The sequence below is a fragment of the Crocuta crocuta genome, unplaced genomic scaffold (genome assembly GCF_008692635.1).
Source record: "Crocuta crocuta isolate KB4526 unplaced genomic scaffold, BGI_CrCroc_1.0 scaffold70, whole genome shotgun sequence".
In the NCBI taxonomy this organism is placed as follows: domain Eukaryota; kingdom Metazoa; phylum Chordata; class Mammalia; order Carnivora; family Hyaenidae; genus Crocuta; species Crocuta crocuta.
This window is the reverse complement of record NW_027528417.1, coordinates 859,328-881,718: the sequence shown is the minus strand read 5'-3', so window position 1 is coordinate 881,718 and position 22,391 is coordinate 859,328. Positions and strand designations below refer to the sequence as shown.

The 22,391-nt window shown below is 51.0% G+C and overlaps 1 protein-coding gene across 4 annotated transcripts in view; it reads left to right on the top strand.

Moving 5' to 3' along the window:
* The window catches only part of MLH1 (mutL homolog 1), a 39,918-nt gene that overhangs the window by 16,590 nt on the left and 937 nt on the right, over positions 1–22,391 (top strand). For all 4 annotated transcript variants that reach the window (XM_077754253.1, XM_077754251.1, XM_077754254.1 and 1 more), the window contains 9 exons: positions 618–711; positions 1,455–1,608; positions 5,539–5,882; positions 7,322–7,470; positions 15,157–15,265; positions 17,002–17,065; positions 21,008–21,172; positions 21,699–21,791; positions 22,056–22,169. In XM_077754253.1, the coding sequence (XP_077610379.1) occupies positions 618–711; positions 1,455–1,608; positions 5,539–5,882; positions 7,322–7,470; positions 15,157–15,265; positions 17,002–17,065; positions 21,008–21,172; positions 21,699–21,791; positions 22,056–22,169 (1,286 nt within the window). The remainder of the gene's footprint in view (positions 1–617; positions 712–1,454; positions 1,609–5,538; positions 5,883–7,321; positions 7,471–15,156; positions 15,266–17,001; positions 17,066–21,007; positions 21,173–21,698; positions 21,792–22,055; positions 22,170–22,391) is intronic.

Below are 22,391 nucleotides of genomic sequence, written 5' to 3'. Positions count from 1 at the left end.
TTGTGTTTTCTGAAAATAGATTTTCCTCTGATTTTTGTCTTAACCCCCCATCTTCTAGTGTTTCCCGCCTGCCTCACTTCCTGAGTCACCCTAAGGGTACATCCAGTTATCTGTGCGGCTTGAAGTGCCCGGATGGCTCTTTCTTACCCCTGCCACTCTGTCGGGACACCCCACTGTTGGAACATACCCCTCCCCGGTACCCAGGCAGAGTTGATTGCTCCCTCCTCCCCCCACCTAGCACACACCTCTCTGGTGGTGCTCACCGCCTGGCACTGGACTTCACCCAGTCACCAGCGCGGCGCCCCCTAGCCATGGCACACGTGTGAGGCAGCCAGTACGAGAAGTCTGTGAGCCAGAGGCATGCTGCCTGCTGTGCCCAGCAGGGTGGCCTGGACTGATCGTGGGAGGGGAGGCGGAGGCAGAGTTTCCCGCCCTCCCGTGCTGCTGTGGCTGGGTGAGCATAGAGAGCCCGAGCCCACAGTGGGAGCAGCGGGTGAAAGAGGTCCTTCTTTCCTGGGTGTTCTCCCTGAGTGGCTTCGCGGCGTGGCACGAACATGCACCTGTCACCTCTCCCTTCAGGATGGTTCTGAGCTGCCTTCTTTCCTTTTATTTTCTAGATCGGCTGGTAGAGTCCGCGTCCTTAAGAAAAGCCATCGAAACCGTGTATGCGGCTTATTTGCCCAAAAACACACACCCGTTCCTGTACCTCAGGTAAGTGTCCGCACACCCCTCACCGAAGGTTCACAGGGAGCCCTTCCCGCTGCCCTCGTAAAGAGATGGGCATGCTGGGGCTCCGTCGGCGTGTCCCCTGCGCTGCTGGCAGAGGCCGTTCTGTCCCCTCTCACAGCAGAGGGCACAGCTTTCCTTCACGTACTCACTCTCGCAGCAGAGTCTCACTGATCACCTCCCATGTGCCGGCCACTGTGTTGGGGAAACGGGTGGGTGGCGGGTCTCGTGCCCCCACCCGGCCCCCCTCCCTCCCCAGGGTCCCTCCAGTGCCCTCTGCGGACAGAGACCCACATTGTGGTCACGGAGCACACGGTGAAAGGTGGATCTGGGGCTGAGGCAGGAAGGTGATGGCCGGCATGGCCTCTAAACTGGAGTTTGTGTTAGGTTTTAGGGTTAGAAGTTTCTCTCGTGTGTTTTTGTTTTGATCCTCTCACACAAAAAGTAAGCGGGGGCCAGGGCCAGGTGCGTGGTCCCGGGGAGAGGGCCGTGCAGGCCGGCTGCGCCACTTGCCCCTGGGTCTGGGACGGAGGTGCAGCTGACCGTAAGCACTGCGCCAGGTCCACGCAAAGCGCTTCACACGCACGGGACCCCCGCCGTGGGTCATGTCCCTGTTACAGACGAGGAAGGTGCGGCAGAGAACGATGACCTGAGTGCCCGGGGCTGCGCGGCCTGAGAATGCGGGTCACGCCGGCTAATTGTTCTCCCTCCCCCGCCCTACCCGCCAGTTTGGAGATCAGCCCCCAGAACGTGGATGTGAACGTGCACCCCACGAAGCACGAGGTTCACTTCCTGCACGAGGACAGCATCCTGGAGCGGGTGCAGCAGCACGTCGAGGGCAGGCTCCTGGGCTCCAGCGCGTCCCGGACGTACTTCACCCAGGTGGGGGCGCCCCGCCAGGCCGCGCGCTGCCGGCCAACCCCCCCCCCCACGCACAGGGCGCTCGGACTTCATGTTGCTCCAGGCTGTCTTCCCCAGGTCTCCTGTGCTGCATTTCCTCTGGTAACGCCTCCTGATTTGAACCCAAGCAGGAAGGTACTAGAATGTGAGCCCTGGGCCTGACTTGCGGCTGCCTCTGTCTGGCACCCGACACCGGCTCTCGCCGCAGAGACTGGGACCCGAGGGCTGAGTAGGAATGGGACGGGCAGAGGGGAGGAGGAGTGAAAAGAGTATCTCTGGCTGGAGAAACATCGAGGAAGAGGCCCGAGGGAGGCCAGGAGGATGCGTGTCTGAGGTTTTGGAGTTCCAGGGTCCAGGGTTTACTGTGGTCGCCAGGAGAGTCACCTGCCTAGGCCTTCCCCACACAAGAGCTCAGGCCCCAGGTGGCACGTCAGTAGTTGTACGGCGTTCCCAGGCGCTGCCACGCGCGGCCAGGGGGAGGCTGGAGCGCGGGCCTGTTGGGGGGAGGCCGTGTGTGGCTGGGGTGAGACCGGAGTGTGGGCCTGTTGAGGGGAGGCCGTGTGCGGCGGGAGTGAGGCCCCAGTGCGGCCTGTTGGGGGGAGGCCGTGCGCGCGGGGGTGAGGCCCCAGTACGGTCTGCCTCTGTTGGTGTAGTTGGAGCATTGCCGTGTGTGGTGGGGTCCCAGTTCAGAGCCGTCCCCACTCCTGGGAGGTGTCAGAATACCTTCTCCCCGACTTCCCAGCTCTGCTTTGCACAGCACTGCGCAGGGCTTACATTTTGAGCCCTGGTTTTGGTGAAACCGTTTGGTGTGGAAATCAGGCACCCCCGGGGGCTCTTGGGTTCCTTCCAATTCCGTCAAGGTACTTCACTTTTCTGGACTTGAAACTTGCTGTCTGCGAAGTAGCTGTGTTAATTCCCACTCCCGTGCATATGATGCAGGCACATGAAGCAAATATAATTGACTCTTAAACAGCACGGGGTGGGGGGCTGACCCCCTGTGCGGTTAAAAATCTGCATGTAAGATTTCACTCCCCAAGACCTTTCATTACTAGGGATCTTACCAATAACATAAACAGTCGATTAATACACATTTTGTGTATATGGTACATACTGTATTCTTACAATATAGTAAGCTAGAGAAAAGAAACTTAGGTTATTAAAAAAATCGTAAGAGAAAACGCACTTAGAGTACCGAACTGTAATACCCTGCGTGTAGGTTGGCCCGCGGAGTTCAAATCTGCTTTCCTCAAGGGTCAACTGCGTTTACTTCACTTGCCTGTGTGCATTGCAAGGGTTTTATATTGTCCGTGAAGAAAGAGGTGGATTTTTTTTTTTGAGCAAAGTATCTGCTTTATATGACTTTTTATTACCCAACTCATTGAGTATTTCTAAGTACATATGGAAGTAGATAATACACAAATTATCCATATACTTATCACGCAACTTCAACAACCAACATTTTGCTATATTTGTTTTCTCTCTCCCTCTCTCACTTGGGGGTGGGAAAAAAGAGTTGTTTTTTTAATGTTTACTTTTGAGGGAGAGAGAGAGAGAGACAGAGGTGTGAGTGGGGGAGGGGCAGAGAAAGGGAGATCCAGAATCAGGNTTTTTTTTTTTTTTTAATGTTTCCGAGTTTTCTCTTAATGTATTTTTATTAATGTTTATTTACTTTTTGAGAGACAGAGCATGAGACGGGGAGGGGCAGAGAGAGAGGGAGACACAGAATCTGAAGCAGGCTCCAGGCTCCAAGCTGTCAGCACAGAACCCAACATGGGGCTCGAACTCAAAAACCATGAGATCATAACCTGAGCCGAAGTCAGTGCTTAACCGACTGAGCTACCCAGGCGCCCCAGAGGAAAAGAGTGTTTTAAAGCACATTCCAGGCATATACTTTTTTCCTTAGTACTTCATTAAGCTTTTAAAATCTTTTTTCTTTATAAAATCACAATGTTCTTTTATACATAACAGAATTAACAATAATATTTAATATCCAGCCCATATTCAGATGTCCCAATTGTCCAAAAAAGACCCTTTTATCAAGTAGATTTGTTCAAATTTGTATGCATTTAAATTCCACTCATTATATTTAGTTGACGTATCTTAAAGTCTCTTTTACGTCTCTTTGAAACTAGAAGATCTCTGTACAATCTTTTGTTGTTCCTATTTGCTTATTTTAAAGGCTTCCTGTAGAATGATGCACATTTTTGTTTGGCTGACCGCTGCTTCTTAGGGACATCTGTCACTCTAATCTCCACATTTCCTGTAAACTGGGAGCCCGGTAAACCAGCAGAATCACACTCCCAGTTAAAGCACCGAGTGTTGGCCGTGCACTTGCTGCCACATCCCAGCAGGAGGCGCATGCCGACTGTGTCATTTTGGCGATGAGACCCATCCGTGGGTTCAGCTGGTGAAGCTCTTTCCTTCGTTGTTCTGTTCTCCAGGAACATTTAGCCGAGTGGTTTCAGCATTCATTGAGGACCATTACCTGAATCTGGTATCTCACTCGGATTGCAAGATTATGATTTTCTGTTTTTATCATTTTTTCTACAGTAGCGAACTGTAATTCTTCTCTATACAGTAACTTTCTCTCATTTGTTAGAGCTTCTTGATTATCCTGAAATACAGTTCGTATTAGAAAGTAAGGCTGAATGCTGAATTCTGCCTCTTTAATTATCAATTTGCAAAGGAATGAGTTGGTGTCCTTGCGATCTGCAGTGATGTTTAATGACTTTGTTGTCTCTCGTTGTCTTTCTCTGTCTCTCCCTCCCCATCTTTTTCTTTCAGTATTTTATCGTAACTGTTAACAAAGCTATATCATTTAATTAAATAGAGTCATTTTTATTTTGGATGCTCAAATTTTCCCATCTCAGACCAGCAAAGTCCCCCTCAAGCTGCTGCTCTTGTCCTTTTGACCCACGTCCATTAGTCTCTGATAGTTTCCTTGCTTCCGGCAGGAGAAGAAGATGTGGGCTCACTCTGTACTTGGAATTGGCCATTTCTCCAAGGAGCTGGTTTATTTTAGTGGGGGCGGTATTTAGAGCCTATAATCTGGAGGCCAGGGGTCCTTACTGCTGCTGGGTGGTCGTTGGCTTTAGGCCTTGCCAGCAGACAGAGCTAGGAAATACGTAAATTTAAAAATAGACTAGCGGCTGCCAGTCGCTGGTGGGTAGGGGAGGTTGGGGGGTTATTTCATGGGGACAGAGTTTCCGTTTGGATGGATGAAAAAGTTCTAGAGTCGGGTGGCGGTGATGGCTGCACAGGGATGTGACACACTTAATGCCACACAGCTGTACACTTAAACATGGTTAAATGGTGAGCTTCATGTGTATTTTTCCACAATAAAAAATGTGAAATCCTCTTATGGAAGGGAAAAAAAGACAAAAATAGGAGAACTTTAATATTTCCCATTTCAAACCAATTTTAGAATTACAAGGATTTTGTTGAATATTTGAATTTTTTACTGGTATGTCTTTTAAAGTTCAAGTTTTGGTCAGAACTCCCTCTGTATTCTACCTACCTCTGGAATGATGGCTGTACCTGGTTCTGTGTTTTTATTTTTATTATTTTTTATTTAAAGATTTTTTAGACGTAATCTCTACACTTCAAGGCTTGAACTCACAATCCCAAGATCAAGAGTTGCATGCTCTACAACTGAGCCAGCCAGGTGCCCCTGGGACGTGGACTGACTGACTTCATATTTAAGTCTTCCCACTGCCCCTGTTTTTAGGGGTTTTTCTAATGGATTCTACTTTATTGAAATGTATAAGATTGAATACAGTAAGAGTTCAGCATCAAACATAGAATGAATCATGTGTGACTTAAATACCACTGACCTTGAAAGGTCATAGTGGCCAAGAATCTTACTTGCTTAAAAAAAATTTTTTTAACCCGCTTCCTTCTTTTTTGACCCAGACTTTACTACCAGGTCTTGCTGGCCCCTCTGGGGAGGTGGTGAAATCCACAGTGGGTGTGACCTCCTCGAGCACTTCCGGAGGCGGCGACAAGGTTTATGCCCACCAGATGGTCCGCACAGACTCGCGGGAACAGAAGCTCGATGCGTTTCTGCAGCCCGGAGGCAAGGCCGTGTCCGGGCAGCCGCCGGCCACGGTCCCGGGAGAGGGGACGGAGGCTTCGGGCGGCCGGGCCAGGCAGCAGGACCAGGAGGCGCTCGGACCCCAGGAGCCTGCCGCGCCTCAGGGCTTGGAGGGGGACGTGGCAGAGAAGAGGGGGCCCCCTTGCAGCCCAGGTAACCCCAGGTATGCACCTCGGGAGGGGCAGCGCGCCTCTGCTGGTTTGGCCGCGGGAGAGCCGCCTGTGGCCTCTCCGTCTGGCTCAGCCTCTGACCCCAGGGGGATGGTGCCCTGCCTTTGACCCTGGCTCCAGAGTCCCCCACCCGGTAGCGTGTGAAGTATCTTACATGTCCATGGTTCCCAGCACGGGTTAAAACACATCAGAAAGCAAAAATCAGAAGATTCTCCTATATTTTCAGTACTGGATTTTGATCGAGCGTCAGCAGCAGAGGTGGCTGGGGGAGCATTCTCCTCCATCCCGCCCCAAGCTGCTTCCCCCCCTCCCAGCAAAGATGCATTTTCCCAGTTCCTGGTAAGCCCACAGGCTGGCGGTGGGGATGACAGTTGTCACTTAGCTGCGTCCCCAGTATGCGCCCTGCAAAGCGCGGCGCTGGGACCTCAGGCGGACATTCCTCACCTGCCGGCTTGTCCTGCCCCTGGGCGCGGGGTGAAGGCACTTGCCCGGGCTGCCCACCCGCACGGCAGCTGCCACCCGGCGCTACAGGGCCTGCTGGGACCTAGACGAGTTAGGGGACCCCAGTTTGCCCGTCGCCATGTCCGCCTGGCATGACAACTTGTGCGGCTGCTTCCAGAGAATAAGAAGGGCACTGCCACGGCAGAGAAGCCGCCTGTGCTGGACATGCACACACACTTGTTCCATGCTCTTCGCAGCCCACAGGGCAGGGCTGGGATTCTGTTTGTCCCGGGGGACGGAACACCACCACCTCTTTACCACACAGCGGTTGAAAGAAATCTTTGAAACCAGACATGAAATTGTGTCACTCATCAGCTGAAAACCAACGTTTCCCCTTGCACTTGGGGGCATCCGCCCTGCCTCCCCAACAGTCCCCCGCCTTCTGTGTCCCTCTGGGTGCTTGGCCACAGTGCTATGTGCCTGGCCTGAACTGCCTGTGCTCTGGGCCTAGGAAGGCTCTGCCATCTTGTCCCCCGGGGCTTATACGTCACCTGGGGTGACAAAGCAAGACCTCTTGCAAGGTGATGAGAGGCCCTCCCCCTGCCCCATCATTGGGTTTACTTTTCTTCCTGGTATTTGCTGCCACTTGGAATGAGCTGTTTGCGTTCTTCTGACTCTCCAGCTAGGAAGTAGGCGTGGTGAGGGCAGGCGTGGAGCTGGCACTGTTCCTGCTGGATGGAGGCTGAACAGGGAACGGAGGCCAGCGCCCAGCTCGAGGCCCTGCAGTGCACAGGGGATGCCTAGGTCCCGCGGTCGCAGGGCCATGCAACACAGCGCGCTGGAGCACAGGCCAGTCCTGCCCGCCTGTGGCCGCACAGGGACCCACCCCCGACGTGCAGAGCCAGCACGCGCAGCCGTTCCCTTCTCAAGACGTGTCCGTGAAATTTGTTTTTAAGAGTGGTGATCTATGGGCTCCTTCTCTTCATTACAGAAAGAGGCCCCGGGAAAGCCTGGATGTGGAGATGGCAGAAGGCGACTCCCGGACGGACATGACGGCAGCTTGTACCCCGCGGAGGAGGATCATCAACCTGACCAGTGTGCTCAGCCTCCAGGAAGAAATTAACGCACGGGGACATGAGAGTACGTACATGCTGGGGTCTGTGGGGTCTCCCGGGGCCGGAGCCGCCAATGTGAAGTTTCTGGAAACACAGGAAGGACTCGTATTGGGGCAGCGGCCACTTCAGTGTGCCACACAGGCCTCCCTTTACTGACCGCAGCAGCAGCAGCAGCTTGAAGATGATTCTCAGCTGGGAGGGAAGGGGCACGTGGTCCCTGCTCTGAAGTGTAACCGTCGGTGTGCTCGTTAAACCCTGGCAGGCACAGTGAGGCCGTCATCTGAATACTCTTGAGTGTGCTTCGTAGCTCACAAAGCCGGGTGACCGTCCACAGGACTCTGGTCTGCGGCCCCACTGGGATGTGCTCTTGCTAAAGCACACAGGCTTCAGACGGCCTGAGCGGGTCTCCTTGCACTGCCCCTCGTGCTGTGTGACCTGTGACTTACCCTTGCTGTGCCTCAGTTTTCCTCATCCATAAAGTGAGATCAGTTTACCCTTGAAGAGGATTGTGCTGATTAGAGATAAAACGTCAGTAAAAGACTTGTTACAGAGTAAAGAGTCAGTAGATATTTTTATATCCTGAAGATAAAATCATAAATCAATATCGTCTTCCTCAGAAACAGCCTTTCTTTTATTTTTCTATTTTTTTTAATCTTTTATTTATTTTTGAGAGAGCGACAGAGCGTGTGTGTGGGAGAGACAGAGGCAGGAGATTTAGAATCCGAAGCAGGCTCCAGGCTCCCAGCTGTCAGCACAGGGCCCATGTGGGGCTCGAACCCACAGACCGGGAGATCATGACCTGACCCAAAGTCAGACATTTAACAGACTGAGCCACCCAGGCGCCCCAAAACAGCTTTTCCTAATACTGGAGTCTAGAGGCCCTATTTTGGTCCCTGTTACTTCAAAGCTAATTAACGTAGCTTTGGGAATTAAAGGGGGTTAGTCCCCTCCCGGCATGACCTGAGCGGGGAGGGGTTGAGGAGTAGAACAGGGGCCCCACCCAAGCTGACCCGGCCCAGGCTCCAGCCAGCAGCTCTGCTCTGCAGCCTCCGCCGTTCTTCCGAGGCCTTCCCCGTTCTCATGTGTGACGCGTTTCCTGATGAGAACAGTTACATTTCAACGCTGTGTCTTAACAATACGACAGCCTGGATTAACTTGAGAAGACCTGAGTGGCCGAGGTGCATTTAGCACTGTTCACAGTAATCCTCAAGCTTCTAAAGCGGCTGTCACGACTCAGCGGCCCCGTTAACAGTTTTCTGTCTCGGTGACCCCTGGTTTGCACCAATTCAGGAAGACCTCCGTTTGCCTTTCCATGTTCTCTCTTTCCTTTGCACTCTGGGCCTTTGTCCGCACGTGGGCAAAGACACGGGTGTCTCTATGCGTGGGAAGAGTCAGCGCTTCCTGTGACTGAGGCCTTGCCATTGTAGAAGCAGCCGCCAGTTGGCTTCTAGCTCTGGTTTCCATGAAGATTTGCTCCAGTTCTTCCATTTACTGGCTTTCAAGCTGGGAGCTTTTAAAACCTTTTTAAATAGAATGAGAGAGGTGGGCTGTTAACTTGATTGATTTCACAGGCTTGCTCACAGTAGTTTCAGCTGACAGCCTCCCTCAGACTTGGAATTTACTGAGTCTTCCTTGAGGGTTTGTATCCCTCCTGCAAAGCAGGCTACTTAAAGTTCAAGTTTCGAGAAATTTCTGTCTGACTGCAGTCTATTTTGGGTGCAGTGTAAAGGTAACCTGCATCAAGTTTGATCAGGTTTAGAGTCCATTGCTGAGGCTCAGACGACGAATCTAAATGTTCCCAAATGGTGTGTCTGTACCCATTTTCTCCCTGAACTTGAATCGCCCTGTGAGGCTGGCAAAGCAGCCGCTGTCAGGTGTTGTGAGGATGAGGACGTGGCCTGGGAGATGGAGAGGACGGGTGGTGGGAACCGGAAGCAGTCCCAGGCCACGCCTCGATGAGGGCAGGGGTGGCTGGCCCAGGGTTGAGCTGCCTGTGTGGGCCGGTGTGCCTCGTGACCTGATCCTGCGTCTGAGGCTGGTGTTCAGGTGCGCCCGTGAGGGGGTCACAGGAGCAGTGTCCGTGACAGTGGTGCCCGTGGTGTGGGAGTGGAGCCCCTTGGAAATCGTTCCCCTTTTTGGGGCATCACTGTCCTGCTCTGCACCAGTCTTCCTGGGCCCTTGTGAGGAACACCTAGGATCCCGTGTGTGGGGCCCCTCAGTGCCAGCCCCCGTCGAGGGGAGGGCCCTCTGCCTGGGGTCCTGCCGCCGGCGTGTGCGGTACCCCCACGGCCCCCAGGTGCGGGAAGCTGCTGGTGTCTGAGGTGAATGCCGTTCAGGGATTTCCCTGAAGCGCGGATTCGGTGAGCTAGGCTGTTGGGCCTCCACAGACCAGCAGCCTGGCTGCTCCCCACAGCGGCCCCTGGCCCAGGAAAGGAGTCCGGGGTGCTCTCCTTGTAACAGCACTTTTAGTTGTGCTTATTTGTGTGATTATTCAACCTACAAATAATCGACAGCACACGAGCGCATTCTGTGCGGGGATCGCGTCTGCCGCGCTTATTGCCCCCCTGTTGGTGTCCGCAGGGTGCTGGCGGGTGCGCTCAGGATTGAGGGGAGCAGCCGGGGCGGTGAAGCCTTATTCGGAAGGATGTCAGGGTTGAACACTCAGATACCTCTCTTGAGTCCTGCTGGATTTCCGCCTTCCTGGCGGGCACGCTTGCAGTCAGGAAACGACGTTAAGTGTTGGCCCAGTTTCCAGCGTAGGGTTCCATGGAATTAGGCTCATCTCAGATTAGCAGTGACTAAACTTCTGCTAGTTCCATAGTTTGGATCCGCTAATGTATGAGGATAAGGAGTGTAGTAATGTCTTTTGCTATCATTTGAATGTGAAAATGTGCTTCACTTTTTATCCACAATTTCATTTTCTTGATCTTAGGTGAACAGTCCTGGGTCTAAATGTTCATACTTTCATAGGCCTTGTGCCCAGATGATAGTTTCTTTTGGTACAGGAAATCAGCTTGGCCGACCTCTGTCAAGTATCTTCTCTGCACAGATGCCGGATGCCAAGCCCTTGGCAGAAAGGGAGGTGAATGGGCCTTGACCCCTGCCTTACAGGACACCAGGGTGTTGTGGGGAGTGCGGAGTCAGTGACTGGTCACAGCAGAAGGTAAGAGGAAGATCTGCTGTAGCAAGTAGAGGCCACTTCAGCCAAGACGTGCGGCCAGCCTGGGAGGGCTTCCGGACATCCCCGACGGCCTGGTGCGCGTGGTGGCTTCCGTGCGTCTCCAACGACAGCCGCGGGCGGTGCGCGGCGGCTTCCGGGCGTCTCCGACGACAGCCGCGGGCGGTGCGCAGTGATTTTCGGGCGTCTCCAATGACAGAGCCGAAGACGGTGCGCGGTGACTTCGGACGTCTCCAACGACAGCCGCGGGCAGTGCGCAGTGGCGTCTGCACGCAGGCCAGCAGGGCGCCGAGCCCCTGCTCTGCAGATGGCCAGTAAGGAGTAGAGGACGGGCGCGCCTCCTTCGGCCTTGGCTTTCCTTGCTGCTTCTCGGGAGAACGTGTCGAGACCCAGGGCCTCCACTGAGAACGCGGATGTGTGGTTCGGCCTCGAAACACAGAAGGACCAAGGATCCTGCCCCGTTTTGCTGCCGGCAGAATGGCAGGGAAATGACCGCACACGTCCCATGCTGTGGACCTGTCTAGAGGAAGCGTGCAAGAGAGGTGCTCGAGGTCCACGCAGCCTCCAGAGGCCCCGGGAAGACAAGGCCCGTCTGGATGGAAGGGCACCTGGGCAAGCCCCGCGCCAGACGCCAGCAGACGCCTCCGCCTTCCCTGCTGGCTGCCAGGGCCGGGCCTCGGGAGCTCGGATGCGCCAGTGGGTTCCATGGAAAATCTGTATGGAAAAATCTCTGACCCTTTTCTTAGTGGATTTCTCTTTCCTCCAGTGCCTCATTATTCAAGATTATTTGATGTTGGCCAGCTTTTAAAATAATCATTTCCCGCCTACGCAGTACACCCTGTGGAGAGAGGAGTTTCCAGTGGGAAACAGAGGGGAACACTTCATTCTAAAAAGTGAAGGGAGAAAAAAAAGCCTCTTCTTACTGGAGTTTGGGAGGACAGAGTATTACAGAATTTATGTAACAACGTGAGAATTCAGTCGTAGTGCCCACGCTTAAAAAAAAAAAAAAGTGCTGAGTAGTGAAAACATGATGTACAGGCTTATTGCTGTCCCCTGACCCTTTCCTGTGGTTTCCAAACCCTTTTTCCCCACTCCCTTTGTGGTGGTGGTTATGTTGCTTTTCCATTTAAAACGCACGCATGCACACACATATTGGTAAATACAGAGTCAAATTTATGAAATATTTACATAGGATCTGTAGAAGAAAACGTGAGCATCTGCTGAAGAGAGAGCATTGCCTGTCACCTTTGAATCTTTTCCATGCTTCTCCCCTAATCCGCCCTCTTCCCTTTCCCTTAAAGGTAATCACCATCCTAAATTTTGTGATTATTATGTCTTTTCTTTTTAACCTACTTTTACCACTATATTTGTAGCCCTAAAAAATTTGTTTAGCCTGTAAGTTTTAAGTCTTACATAAATGGAATCATATTGTATTTTTTTTTAAATATTTTTATTTCTAGGATAGAGAGACAGCGTGAACAGGGGAGGGTCAGAGAGAGAGGGAGATACAGACTCTGAAACAGGCTCCAGGCTCTGAGCTGGCAGTCAGCACAGAGCCCGATGCGGGGCTCGAACCCACAAACCGTGAGATCATGACCTAAGCGAAAGTCAGACGCTTAGCCAACTAAGCCACCCAGGCACCTGGGAATCATACTGTATTTTTACTACATATATACGTATACATGAATACGTATGAATACGAATATATATACATATATGTATATATGTATACGTTCATATGTATATATGGTATATATAGGATATATTAATATTCGTATATACATATATGTATACACATATGCATATACATACATATGTATACATATATGTATGTGTGTATACATATGTGTATACGTGTGTATGTATGTGTATATATGTATATATACATTTTTTGCTATATACATATATACATGTATGTATCCACACATTATGTTCCTAGGATTCATCCATCGTATTACGTATAGTTCTGGTTTACTTTTTCTATGTATAGTTTCCATGTGGTGACTATGACTGCATGTTTGTTCATTCACTCTGCTGTCAGGGGAGATTTAGAGGACTCACATGGCTTCATCCTTGCTTGCTCATACCCCACCCGCTCCTGACCACGAGAGATTCAAGAGCTTGGCACACGGGTTTAGAAGCTCGGCTGTGGGTATCTACTTGGGAAAGCTACTCCTGGGTCATAAGATGATAAATTGTTTTCAGAGGGGTCAGATAAATGTGCACCTTGTTGGTCCCACCAAGAACGTATAGACATTGCATTTGTTCTGCTTTCTCTCCAGCATCTGATCCTGTCAGGTTTTTTACCAGTTAGTGTGTGTGAAATGGTAACTAATGGTGGTTTTATTTGCATCTCTCCGAGTACTAACACATTTAACCATAGTTCCCCTTCCATGAAGTGCCTGTTCAAGTGTTTTGCCCATTTTTCTGTTGAGTTTTAGTCTTTCTGAACTGATTTGAGGAGTTCTTCATGTATTCCAGATGATAATCCATTACATGAAAACATCTTCCCCCAGTTTAGGACTCATCCATCTTCTTTTCTTAAACACTTGCTTCATGAACAGAAATTCTTAGATTAACATAGGCAGATTTTATGAGTCATTCTTCACAGATTGGTTTCTTATTTAGAAGATGCTTTCTAACTGTGAGGTAATTAAAGATATACTTCTTTGTTGCCTCTTAAAATGCTTTATGTAAATCCCTAGTCCTCCGGGAATTTGTCTTTGGTGGATAGTATCAGATTCATGGTTTTCATGTGCATATCGTATTGTTCCATAATATGTTGTTATTGTTTGTTTGGATTTAGCAAGTATTATTTGCTCAGAATTCTTTCCCTGAGAACTTTCATGGTCTGCCTGAAGCACATCCTTCAGTGATGTCACAGGTGGCAAACTGAGTTTTGTTTTGTCCAGTTCATCCACATTTTGAAAAGTGTTTTTGCTGGTTTTAAAATTCCAGATTGGCAGTTACCTTTTGTTAATGCATTGAAGGTGTTCTGTCATTTTTTAGCTTCCACTGTTGTTGCTGCAAATCCAGTTATCAGTCTTATGTTTAATTACTTTGTGGGTAGTCTCTCTTTTGTTTCTGAACGCTTTGAAGATCTCATTTCTTTTTTTTTTTTAATGCTTATTTATTTATTTTGAGAGAGAGAGTGAGAGAGCGAGAAAGCACAAACAGGGGAGGGCCGGGGGAGAGAATCCCAAGCGGTTCCACACTGCCAGCATAGAGCCCGACTTGGGGTTTGAACTCATGAGCCATGAGGTCATGACCTGAGCCAAGATCAAGAGTCAGGCATTAAACCGACTGAGCCACCCGTGTGCCCAGGCCCGTTAAGATCTCTTCTTTAGTGTCCTGCAGTATCTCTGCACCAAGTATGGGTTTTGTTGGGCCTCCTAGAGCTGAGGCTTGGTGTCTTCTATCACTTCTGGGATAGTCTCTGATATTTTTGTCTTCAGAGTCTACAAATACTGCCTCTCCCCTTGCCCACTGCCCCTTCTGGAACCTAAGTTATATATTTATTATCCTCCACACTGTGTAAGCTGTTCCCCGTAGCTTTCATCTCTTTGTCTCTCTGTGCTGCATTCTGGGTAATTTCCTTAGATCTACCTTCCAGTTAATTACCTTGCCAACTTTGCTTAATCTGTTATGAAGTCCATCTTGATTTTTAATTTCAATTATCATATTTTTCATTTTTAGAAATTTGAGTTCTTTTGGAAATCTTGATCACTCCTGATTGTTTCCTGCTACTTATTCACATTTTAATCCCTCTTGATCATGCTGAACATACTTATTTTCTCTTCTCTGCTGGTATTTCCAGCCTCTGAACCCTTGCAGAGGTCATGTGGTTTCTTCTGGATTCTAATTCCTGATGCATTCTTTGTGTGTTTTGTAATTTTTTGACTGCTAGTTCCTGGTATTTTATCTGTGGGGGATAATTTGAAGCCTGGATTGAAACTGAGGTTCTCTACAGAGAATTTACATTTGATTCTGTCAGGGACCTGGAGGGACAGTCAGCCCTGGAATCACGTTAAGCCATAATCTCCATACAAGCTTTTAGGCGACGCGCTTATTCTCAGGGCTGTAATTTTTCTTTTCGCTCCCCACACCCAGGCTTGAGGTGGGCAGAGGCCTGCTCACTGCCCCGAGAGCACAGGACACACTACGTCTTCTCTTTTGCCGGAAGGTGCGGCCCCTGGCGTCTCAGCCTCACGTGCCGGGGAAGTGGTCCCCGACTCGCCTCCCCATTTCAAACCAGTCCTAGGGTTTTGTTTTGCCTTCTCCGTACCTCAGAGCCTGCAGAAACTGGCGTTCATGATTCCTGAGCTTCCTCTGGTGCCTTTGGGTAAGGCTGGCCTCACAGCTCTCAGTACTTCCCTGGCTCCTTGCTCCGCTTGGGGTCACAATCATTGAGTATCCCTTCATCTTTGGGCCACGTCCCGTTGCGTTGCTGTCTCTCGTCCTGGCGCTTGGGGCGTTGGGCTGCAGAGGGGTGTCAGGCGGATGTCACGACGTCACCGGCTTCTTGTTTTCCAGCTCTCCGAGAGATGCTGCACCACCACTCCTTCGTGGGCTGTGTGAACGCGCAGTGGGCCCTGGCACAGCATCAGACCAAGCTGTACCTTCTCAACACCACCAAACTGAGGTAACTGAGCGCACGCGTGAGGGAAGCAGGGCTGCTGCCGGGGAGCTCCTGCAGGCGCAGGCGCGAACAGCGGGCGGTGTTTGGACAGGTCCCAGGCTTTGGAGTCGGACAGATACGGTTTCAAATCCAGAATGAGCCCTTTGCCATTTATGTGACCGTGGACGCGGCACTTGCCTAAATTCTGTCTCAGGTGCTCGTAAATGTTGGCCGCCGTGGACCAGGGTTTGGGGCTTAGTGCTGGTGGAGCATTCTAGCATCTGCTGTGTGGGATGCAAGAGAAAGAAGACCTGAGGCCCCCTTTCCTCCTCAGCCAGGGCTTACCCTCGCCACCACACCAGCCTATGGGGCTGACGAGCGCAGAAAGGGTGGTGACGGCGGTGCCGTTTGCTCTGCGCGTAGCCCGCACGTTTCTGTCGTCTCCACAGACCTTGGGGGGCGAGCTGTAGTGAGTCTGGAACCTGTAGTATGTATGTCCTCAAGTAGGCCGCACCGAGGGGAGGGTGCTGGCACCCTGCATCTAGTAGACATCGCCTGCCCATGGTGGGGGGGGGGGCTCCCCACCAGCCCTGTTGTTGCCTCGGGGCCTCCTGAGCCTGCGAGCAGGGCAGCCATGGACGTGACTTAGGGCGACTCTCGAGATGACAGTTTGACCTCCCCCACCTTGAAACTGCCCCTGTACAGCTCACTGTTGGCTCATGTCCGTCCTTGGATAAGAACTCACTCCTCTTGCGCCCGTCGGTGCAGCTCCGGTCAGGGTTCGTTGTCTTTGCCTGGAGAACGCTTTGGCCTGTCCGGTGAGCGGTCTCTTGTTAATGCGTTAGGAATTCAGCTGCCCTTGTTCTTGCTTTTCCAGCCTGTGTAAGTGCATTTCCAAGGCTCCAAATCGCAGCTGTGGTCAGGCTCTTTCATTTCACGAACAGAAATCCAGACCAGTCCTAGAATTCCAGTTGAGTCAAAAATGCGAACACTTTCCCAGGGAGAAGGTAAAAGAAACAGATTGAGAACCAGGTTCAGAGTAGTGTCTGGACTCAACTCTTTCGTTTTCCACCTTATTAACTCCGACCTGGGACAAGTCGGGTTCTTTCTGAGTGCCTCGGTTTCCCCATTATAACGTGAAGGTACCAGATGCTTTGTCCAGTCTGGTGGTGGAAAGAAGTCTCTAAACAGCCCTGTGTGGCTGCGGTTGCTGAAGACCTCTGAAGTGCCCTTCTTCCAGGCCTGTGTTGTGCAAGGAGTTCAGTGTATCGTATACTTTACGGCTGCTTCTGGAACATGGCCAGCCAGTGCCTCGTCCGGCCCCACACACCAGGGTGGCCTCCCGCCCTCCCTGTACACTCCATACCATGTTTAATGATGGGTTGTAAAAAAAAAAAAAAAAAAAATATTGACAGGATTCTTTGTAAGTGGGGAAAAGGTAAGCAAACACGGATTCCTTCAGTTTCACCTACAAAGGCGTTCAATCACCTTTCACAGCACCAGGGGGTGTGGACAGACCATGGGTGACTTAGAGATATAGCGTTAGTGCTCTCGGGTGCGTGTGGAGCCGGAGAGCTGGAGCCGCCGTGACTGGAGCCCACGGGGGGGGCCCCGGCGCCCTGGAGGAGGGGGTCTCGGCAGACGCTCCACAGCAAGGCGGAGCCGTCCCTGTGACCCGTGCGCGTTTCAGCGGTTATTTCTCCCATTCGTCCTGACCGAGGGTTGGCATTTCCTTAAAGTGTCTTCATTTTTATTTTCAGCGAAGAACTGTTCTACCAGATCCTCATTTATGATTTTGCCAATTTTGGTGTTCTGAGGCTGTCGGTAAGTTTATTTCCTGCTTCTCACTTCTGAAACTTCCAACGCCTGCTCATTTCTGAAAATAGCAGCTCTACCCTAATATCTGATTTGCTGTGTATTAGATTTTCCTAACTATGTTTAGGACAGTTTCTATACTGTATGATTTGCAGAGGGAAGGGTCTTCAGTTTTCTACAGTCTTTATACAGTTGTATACAAAGCAGAACAGTCATTTGGTAGCCAAGCTTAAAGACGTGTTTATTGTTATCTAAGTTAATACATATCTACTTAAGAAAACTTGTAAAGAGAGAAAAATTGGAATAAACATCCTCTAAAGCCTGTGACCCACACACACAAGCAACCCCGGCTAATAATATTAGGTCGTGTCTTCCAAGACCTTTTCATTGCTTAATTTTAATTTAGAATTAAAATCCTATTTATCTGTGTAGTTTTAGATTTTCTTTTTAGGGGTGACATACTCTACAAAAAAGCCTTCTGGGATTTTCACTGGGACTCTCTTTAATCTACAGACCAGTTCAGTGAGGAAATCTTCTGTTAGATTTATCCCGTAGTAATGCCCCCGTTTTGACACCATCATGGATGGATGGCATTTTAAACATCTGCCAACTGTTTGCTGCTGCAGCTGCTGCTGCGCAGAGACGCAGGTGTGCTTGTGCGGCGACCCTGCACCTTGCAAACTTGCCAAACTCGCTTGGACGTCCCAGTTGCTTTCCTGTAGATTCCATCAGCTTCTACGTAGGTGATCTTGGCCTCTGTAGGAATAGACACTTTTATGCCTCCTGTCCAGTCCGACGGCTTTTCTCTTCCCCCCCGACTGCAGTGGGGAGCCCTCGGTACAGTGTGGAATAGAGAGGTGAGAATGGAAATCCTGGTCTTGTTCCTGATCTCGGGGGGAAGCACACTCACTTTCAGGGTTACGTATGCCTTCTGCTGTGCGTACAGATGAGACGCCCCTTGGGAGGTTGAGGAAACCCCCTTCTGGTCCTTGCTTGCCTGGCGTTGTTATTCAGGAATGGATACGGCGTTTTGTCAAACGCCTTTTCTCCTCCTGTTAAGATGATTGTGTGCTGTTGTTTTTTAATTTGTTAACATAACGAATTACATTCGTTTTCATGTTCAAACCCAACCTTGCAATCCTGGATGAACACTGCTTGTGTGTGATGTATTCTTTTTATAAGTGACTGAAATAGATTTTCTAGAATTTTGTTTACAGTTGTTACATATATGTTGATGAATGATACTGGTTTTTAGTTTTCTTGTCTTTCATTTTGGTATCAGCATAATACTGGTATCAGAATTATTGGTGGGGGGAGTCCCCTCTGTGTAGAATTGGTGTTTACTCCTTAAATGTCTAGTAAAATTCACCAGTGAAGCCATCTGGGCCTGGAGATTGCCTCATGGGAAGGTCTGTAGCTACAAATTCAATTTCTTTCATATATAACTAGTCAGGTTATCTTTATCTTCTTGACTGAGCTTCGGTTTTTGTTTCTTTCAAGGAATTTGTCTGTTGAAGTTTTCAAATTTAGTGGTGCGAAGTTGTTCATAGTATTTTTTATAATTTTTTTAACGTCTAGATCCCCTCATTCTTAATATTGGGAATTGCACATCCTGTCTTTTTAACCTAATCGATCTGGCTAGAAGTTTATCAGTTGTATTGATCTCAAAGAACTGACTCTTGGTTTCATTGATTTTTCTCTGTTCTCCTGTTTTCTATTTCATTGATATTTACTCTGGTCCTTACTATTTCCTTTCTACTTACTTTGGGTTTAATTAGCTCTTCTGTTTTCAATTTCCTAAGGTGGAAGCTGAGCACTGAAGTGACCTCTTCCTTCGATTCTGACACAGGTGCTCACGTGCTAATACGTTTCCCCAGCGTGCTGCTCTAGCTGCTTCCCACAGATTGTAACAGGTCATTTTCACCCAGTTCAAGATGCTTTATTTCTGTTTTGGTTTCTTCTTTTACCCCCAGGTTATTTAGAAGGGTGTTGTTTCCAGGGGCGCCTGGGTGGCCCAGTTGGTTAAGCGTCCGACTTCGGCTCAGGTCATGATCTCACAGTTTGTGAGTTCGAGCCCCGCGTCGGGCTCTGTGCTCACAGCTCAGAGCCTGGAGCCTGCTTCGGATTCTGTGTCTCCCTCTCTCTCTCTGACCCTCCCCCTGCTCACGCTGTGTCTCTCTCTCTCAGAAATAAAACATTTTAAAAAAATGTGTGTTTCCATTGCCCAAGAGATTTTCCTGGTATCTGTTACTGATTTCTAATTTAATTCCATTTTGGCCAGAGAACATACCTGAATCCTTTTACATTATCGGGACTTGTGTTATGGCCCAGGGTCTGATCTGTGCTGATCCCCACGCTCTGGGAAGGTATCTGTATCTTGGTCTGCTTGAGTAGAGTGTGTTTAAAGGGTCATATTGAAACCTTTTACTATAATCTTGAATTTGTCTTTTTGTCTTTCGTTTCCATTAGTTTGGTCCTTCACAGATTTTAAAGGTGTTACTGAGAGCGTAAATGTTTAGAATCATCAGGTCCTTTCATCGATTCCTCCATTAGTATGAAAAATTACAGTGTCGTGTAGGATTATAACATGTGTAAAAGTAAAGCATATGGCCACAGTAACGACAGAAGGGGGAGAAATGAAAGAAAATTTAGGAGTTTTTTTTTTTTTTTAATTTATTTCTGAGAGAGAGAGAGAGACAGCCAGCATGAGAAGGGGAGGGTCAGAGAGAGAGGGAAATACGGAATCCAAAGCAGGCTCCAGGCTCTGAGCTATCAGCACAGAGCCCGACGCAGGGCTCGAACCCATGAACTGTGAGATCATGACCTGAGCCAAAATCGGACGCTCAATCGACTGAGTCCCCCAGGGGCCCCTTGGCGGCTTTTTTTTTTTTTAACATTTTTATTTCTAGGAGAGAGAGAGAGAGACAGCGTGAGCAGGGGAGGGTCAGAGAGAGAGGGAGTCACAGACTCTGAAACAGGCTCCAGGCTCTGAGCTGGCAGTCAGCACAGAGCCTGACGCGGGGCCCGAACCCACGAACCGCGAGATCATGACCTAAGCGAAAGTCGGACGCTCAACTGACTAAGCCACCCAGGCGCCCCTTGGCGGCTTATTTTTAACCATGTATTTCAGTCTTCCTCATCAGATGATTTACCTGAAATGTCATCTGACTTATTCACCCTCTCCTCTTGCTCTAGTTATCAGTGAGGCACTAGAAATATGCAGGCAGGTGGAGTTGCTAGAGCTCCACAGAAGGCAGGTGCCTCCGCACAGCCTCCCCGACTGCCCGTTCAGCAGGCCATCACCTCTCTGCTCAAGTGGCCATCCGTGAGGGGAAGGAGGAGGTGTCCTTGTGGGTTTTGGGGTGTTTTCCCTGTGAGAGATGGGGAATGTGTGTTAGATCTGGGGTTTCCCACCTGCCGTCACCGTCTTGGATTTGTTCTGTGCCTCACCAAACGTCGCAGACCTCACACCCTTACAGGTCGGAGGCGTGTGGCAGCTCTGCGCACAGCAAGTCCGTTGGCATCGTTTTCCCAACAGCAGGTGCTCGCTGCACGTCCCTGTGTCCGTTCGGTAGTTCTCACAGTATTTCAGACTTGTCCATTGTTACCGTATTTGTGTACAGTACACACTGATCAATGACTGGTGTCATTCAGTGGGATTCAGTTCGGATGATGGCTAGCGGTCTTCAGCAAGAAATTTAGTTAAGAAACAAAGGTTTTTTAAGACACATGCGATTTCACATTAATAGACTGTCGGATACGCCCCCGTGAAAACGTGACTTTTATATGCACTGGGACCGAGGAATTCATTTCGGTCCCTTTGCTGTGACAGCTCCTCTGCTGTGGGATGAACACAACCCAGAGCGCGTGCGGGGCTCGGACGCCCGTGGCGGCTTCACGGGAGGGAGGTGGCTGCACGTGGACGCACTGTTGACACCTCCCCCTTCCTAGGAGCCCGCGCCGCTCTTCGACCTGGCCATGCTCGCCTTGGACAGTCCCGAGAGCGGCTGGACGGAGGAAGACGGACCCAAGGAAGGACTTGCCGAGTACATCGTGGAGTTCCTGAAGAAGAAGGCGGAGATGCTCGCAGACTATTTCTCTCTGGAGATTGATGAGGTGTGTGCAGCCATCGGGGTGCTTCTGTCGTGCACTCCACCTGAGGCTGGTTCTGTCGTTGGCCCGGGACCAGGGCGGAGGGGCTGCCCACCCAGTGGAGGCGGCACGTCCTCCCTCCCTGCTTGCGCTTCCGGGGCTCGGCCGTTTCTGCCCGCACGCATGCCCCTTTCTGTCCCCAGCGTGAGGGATGCAGGTGAGGGAGAGCGGAGTCCCACGGCCCCCGCAGGCCGCAGGGAACCAGGCCGCGCCGCGCCGCTTGCTTTCCTCCTTTCTTGTCCCATCCCCGTAGCCTCTGGGCCTCTCAGTCCCTGTTCGTGAGCGGGTGAGCGCATAGAAACAAATCGTCTTCTGCCTCGTGTCAGGACAAAGCCTTTTAAGTGCTTTGCTCTCCTGCCCGCGGTGCGCAGCCCCGAGTGCAGGGGGGAGGAAGGGCCCGGAGGGCGCAGCGGGGACATGGAGTTCGATTAGACCGTGACCGTCCTACGTCTTGTCCCCTTGCCGTGGCCGCGTTTCCGAAACCAAGCAGGAAGGGAACCTGATCGGATTGCCCCTGCTGATCGACAACTACGTGCCGCCCCTGGAGGGCCTGCCTATCTTCATCCTGCGCCTCGCCACCGAGGCAAGTGACCAAGTGGCCGGCGTCCCTCAGTGTGCGGGGCGTGGGGGGTGGGGCGAGAGGGAGGGCGCCTTCGTCAGGCCGGACGGCGCTGAGGAGGGCGGGACCGCTGCAGGCCCCTTCCCCCACCTACCCGGGCACTTCCACTTCACGCCCGATGCCTCAGAAGTTACCCTTGGAAATCTGCGCGCCGTGTGCGGTGCCCGCCTGGCGGGGAAGTGGTGGTTAGCGCGGTGCGCGTGCTGACGTGTCCCCTCCCTGGACCAGGTGAACTGGGATGAGGAGAAGGAGTGTTTCGAAAGCCTCAGCAAAGAGTGCGCTCTGTTCTACTCCATTCGGAAGCAGTATGTGTGCGAGGAGTCGACCCTGTCGGGCCAGCAGGTATGTGGCAGAGATGCCCCTGGCGCCGGGCCTGGCATGGGCCTCGCGCCGCCGCCTCCCCATCGCTAGGATTTCCCTGCACAGGCGGGTTAGCACACTGCCCGGCTTTTATTCGGGAGTTTTGCTTCCTTCTGCTGGTCTGGAATGATCTCACTGTCAAATGGAAAAGCACAGGCCATCCCAGCGAGCAGCAGGGGTGGGGGGGCGGGTCCTCCTCTCCTT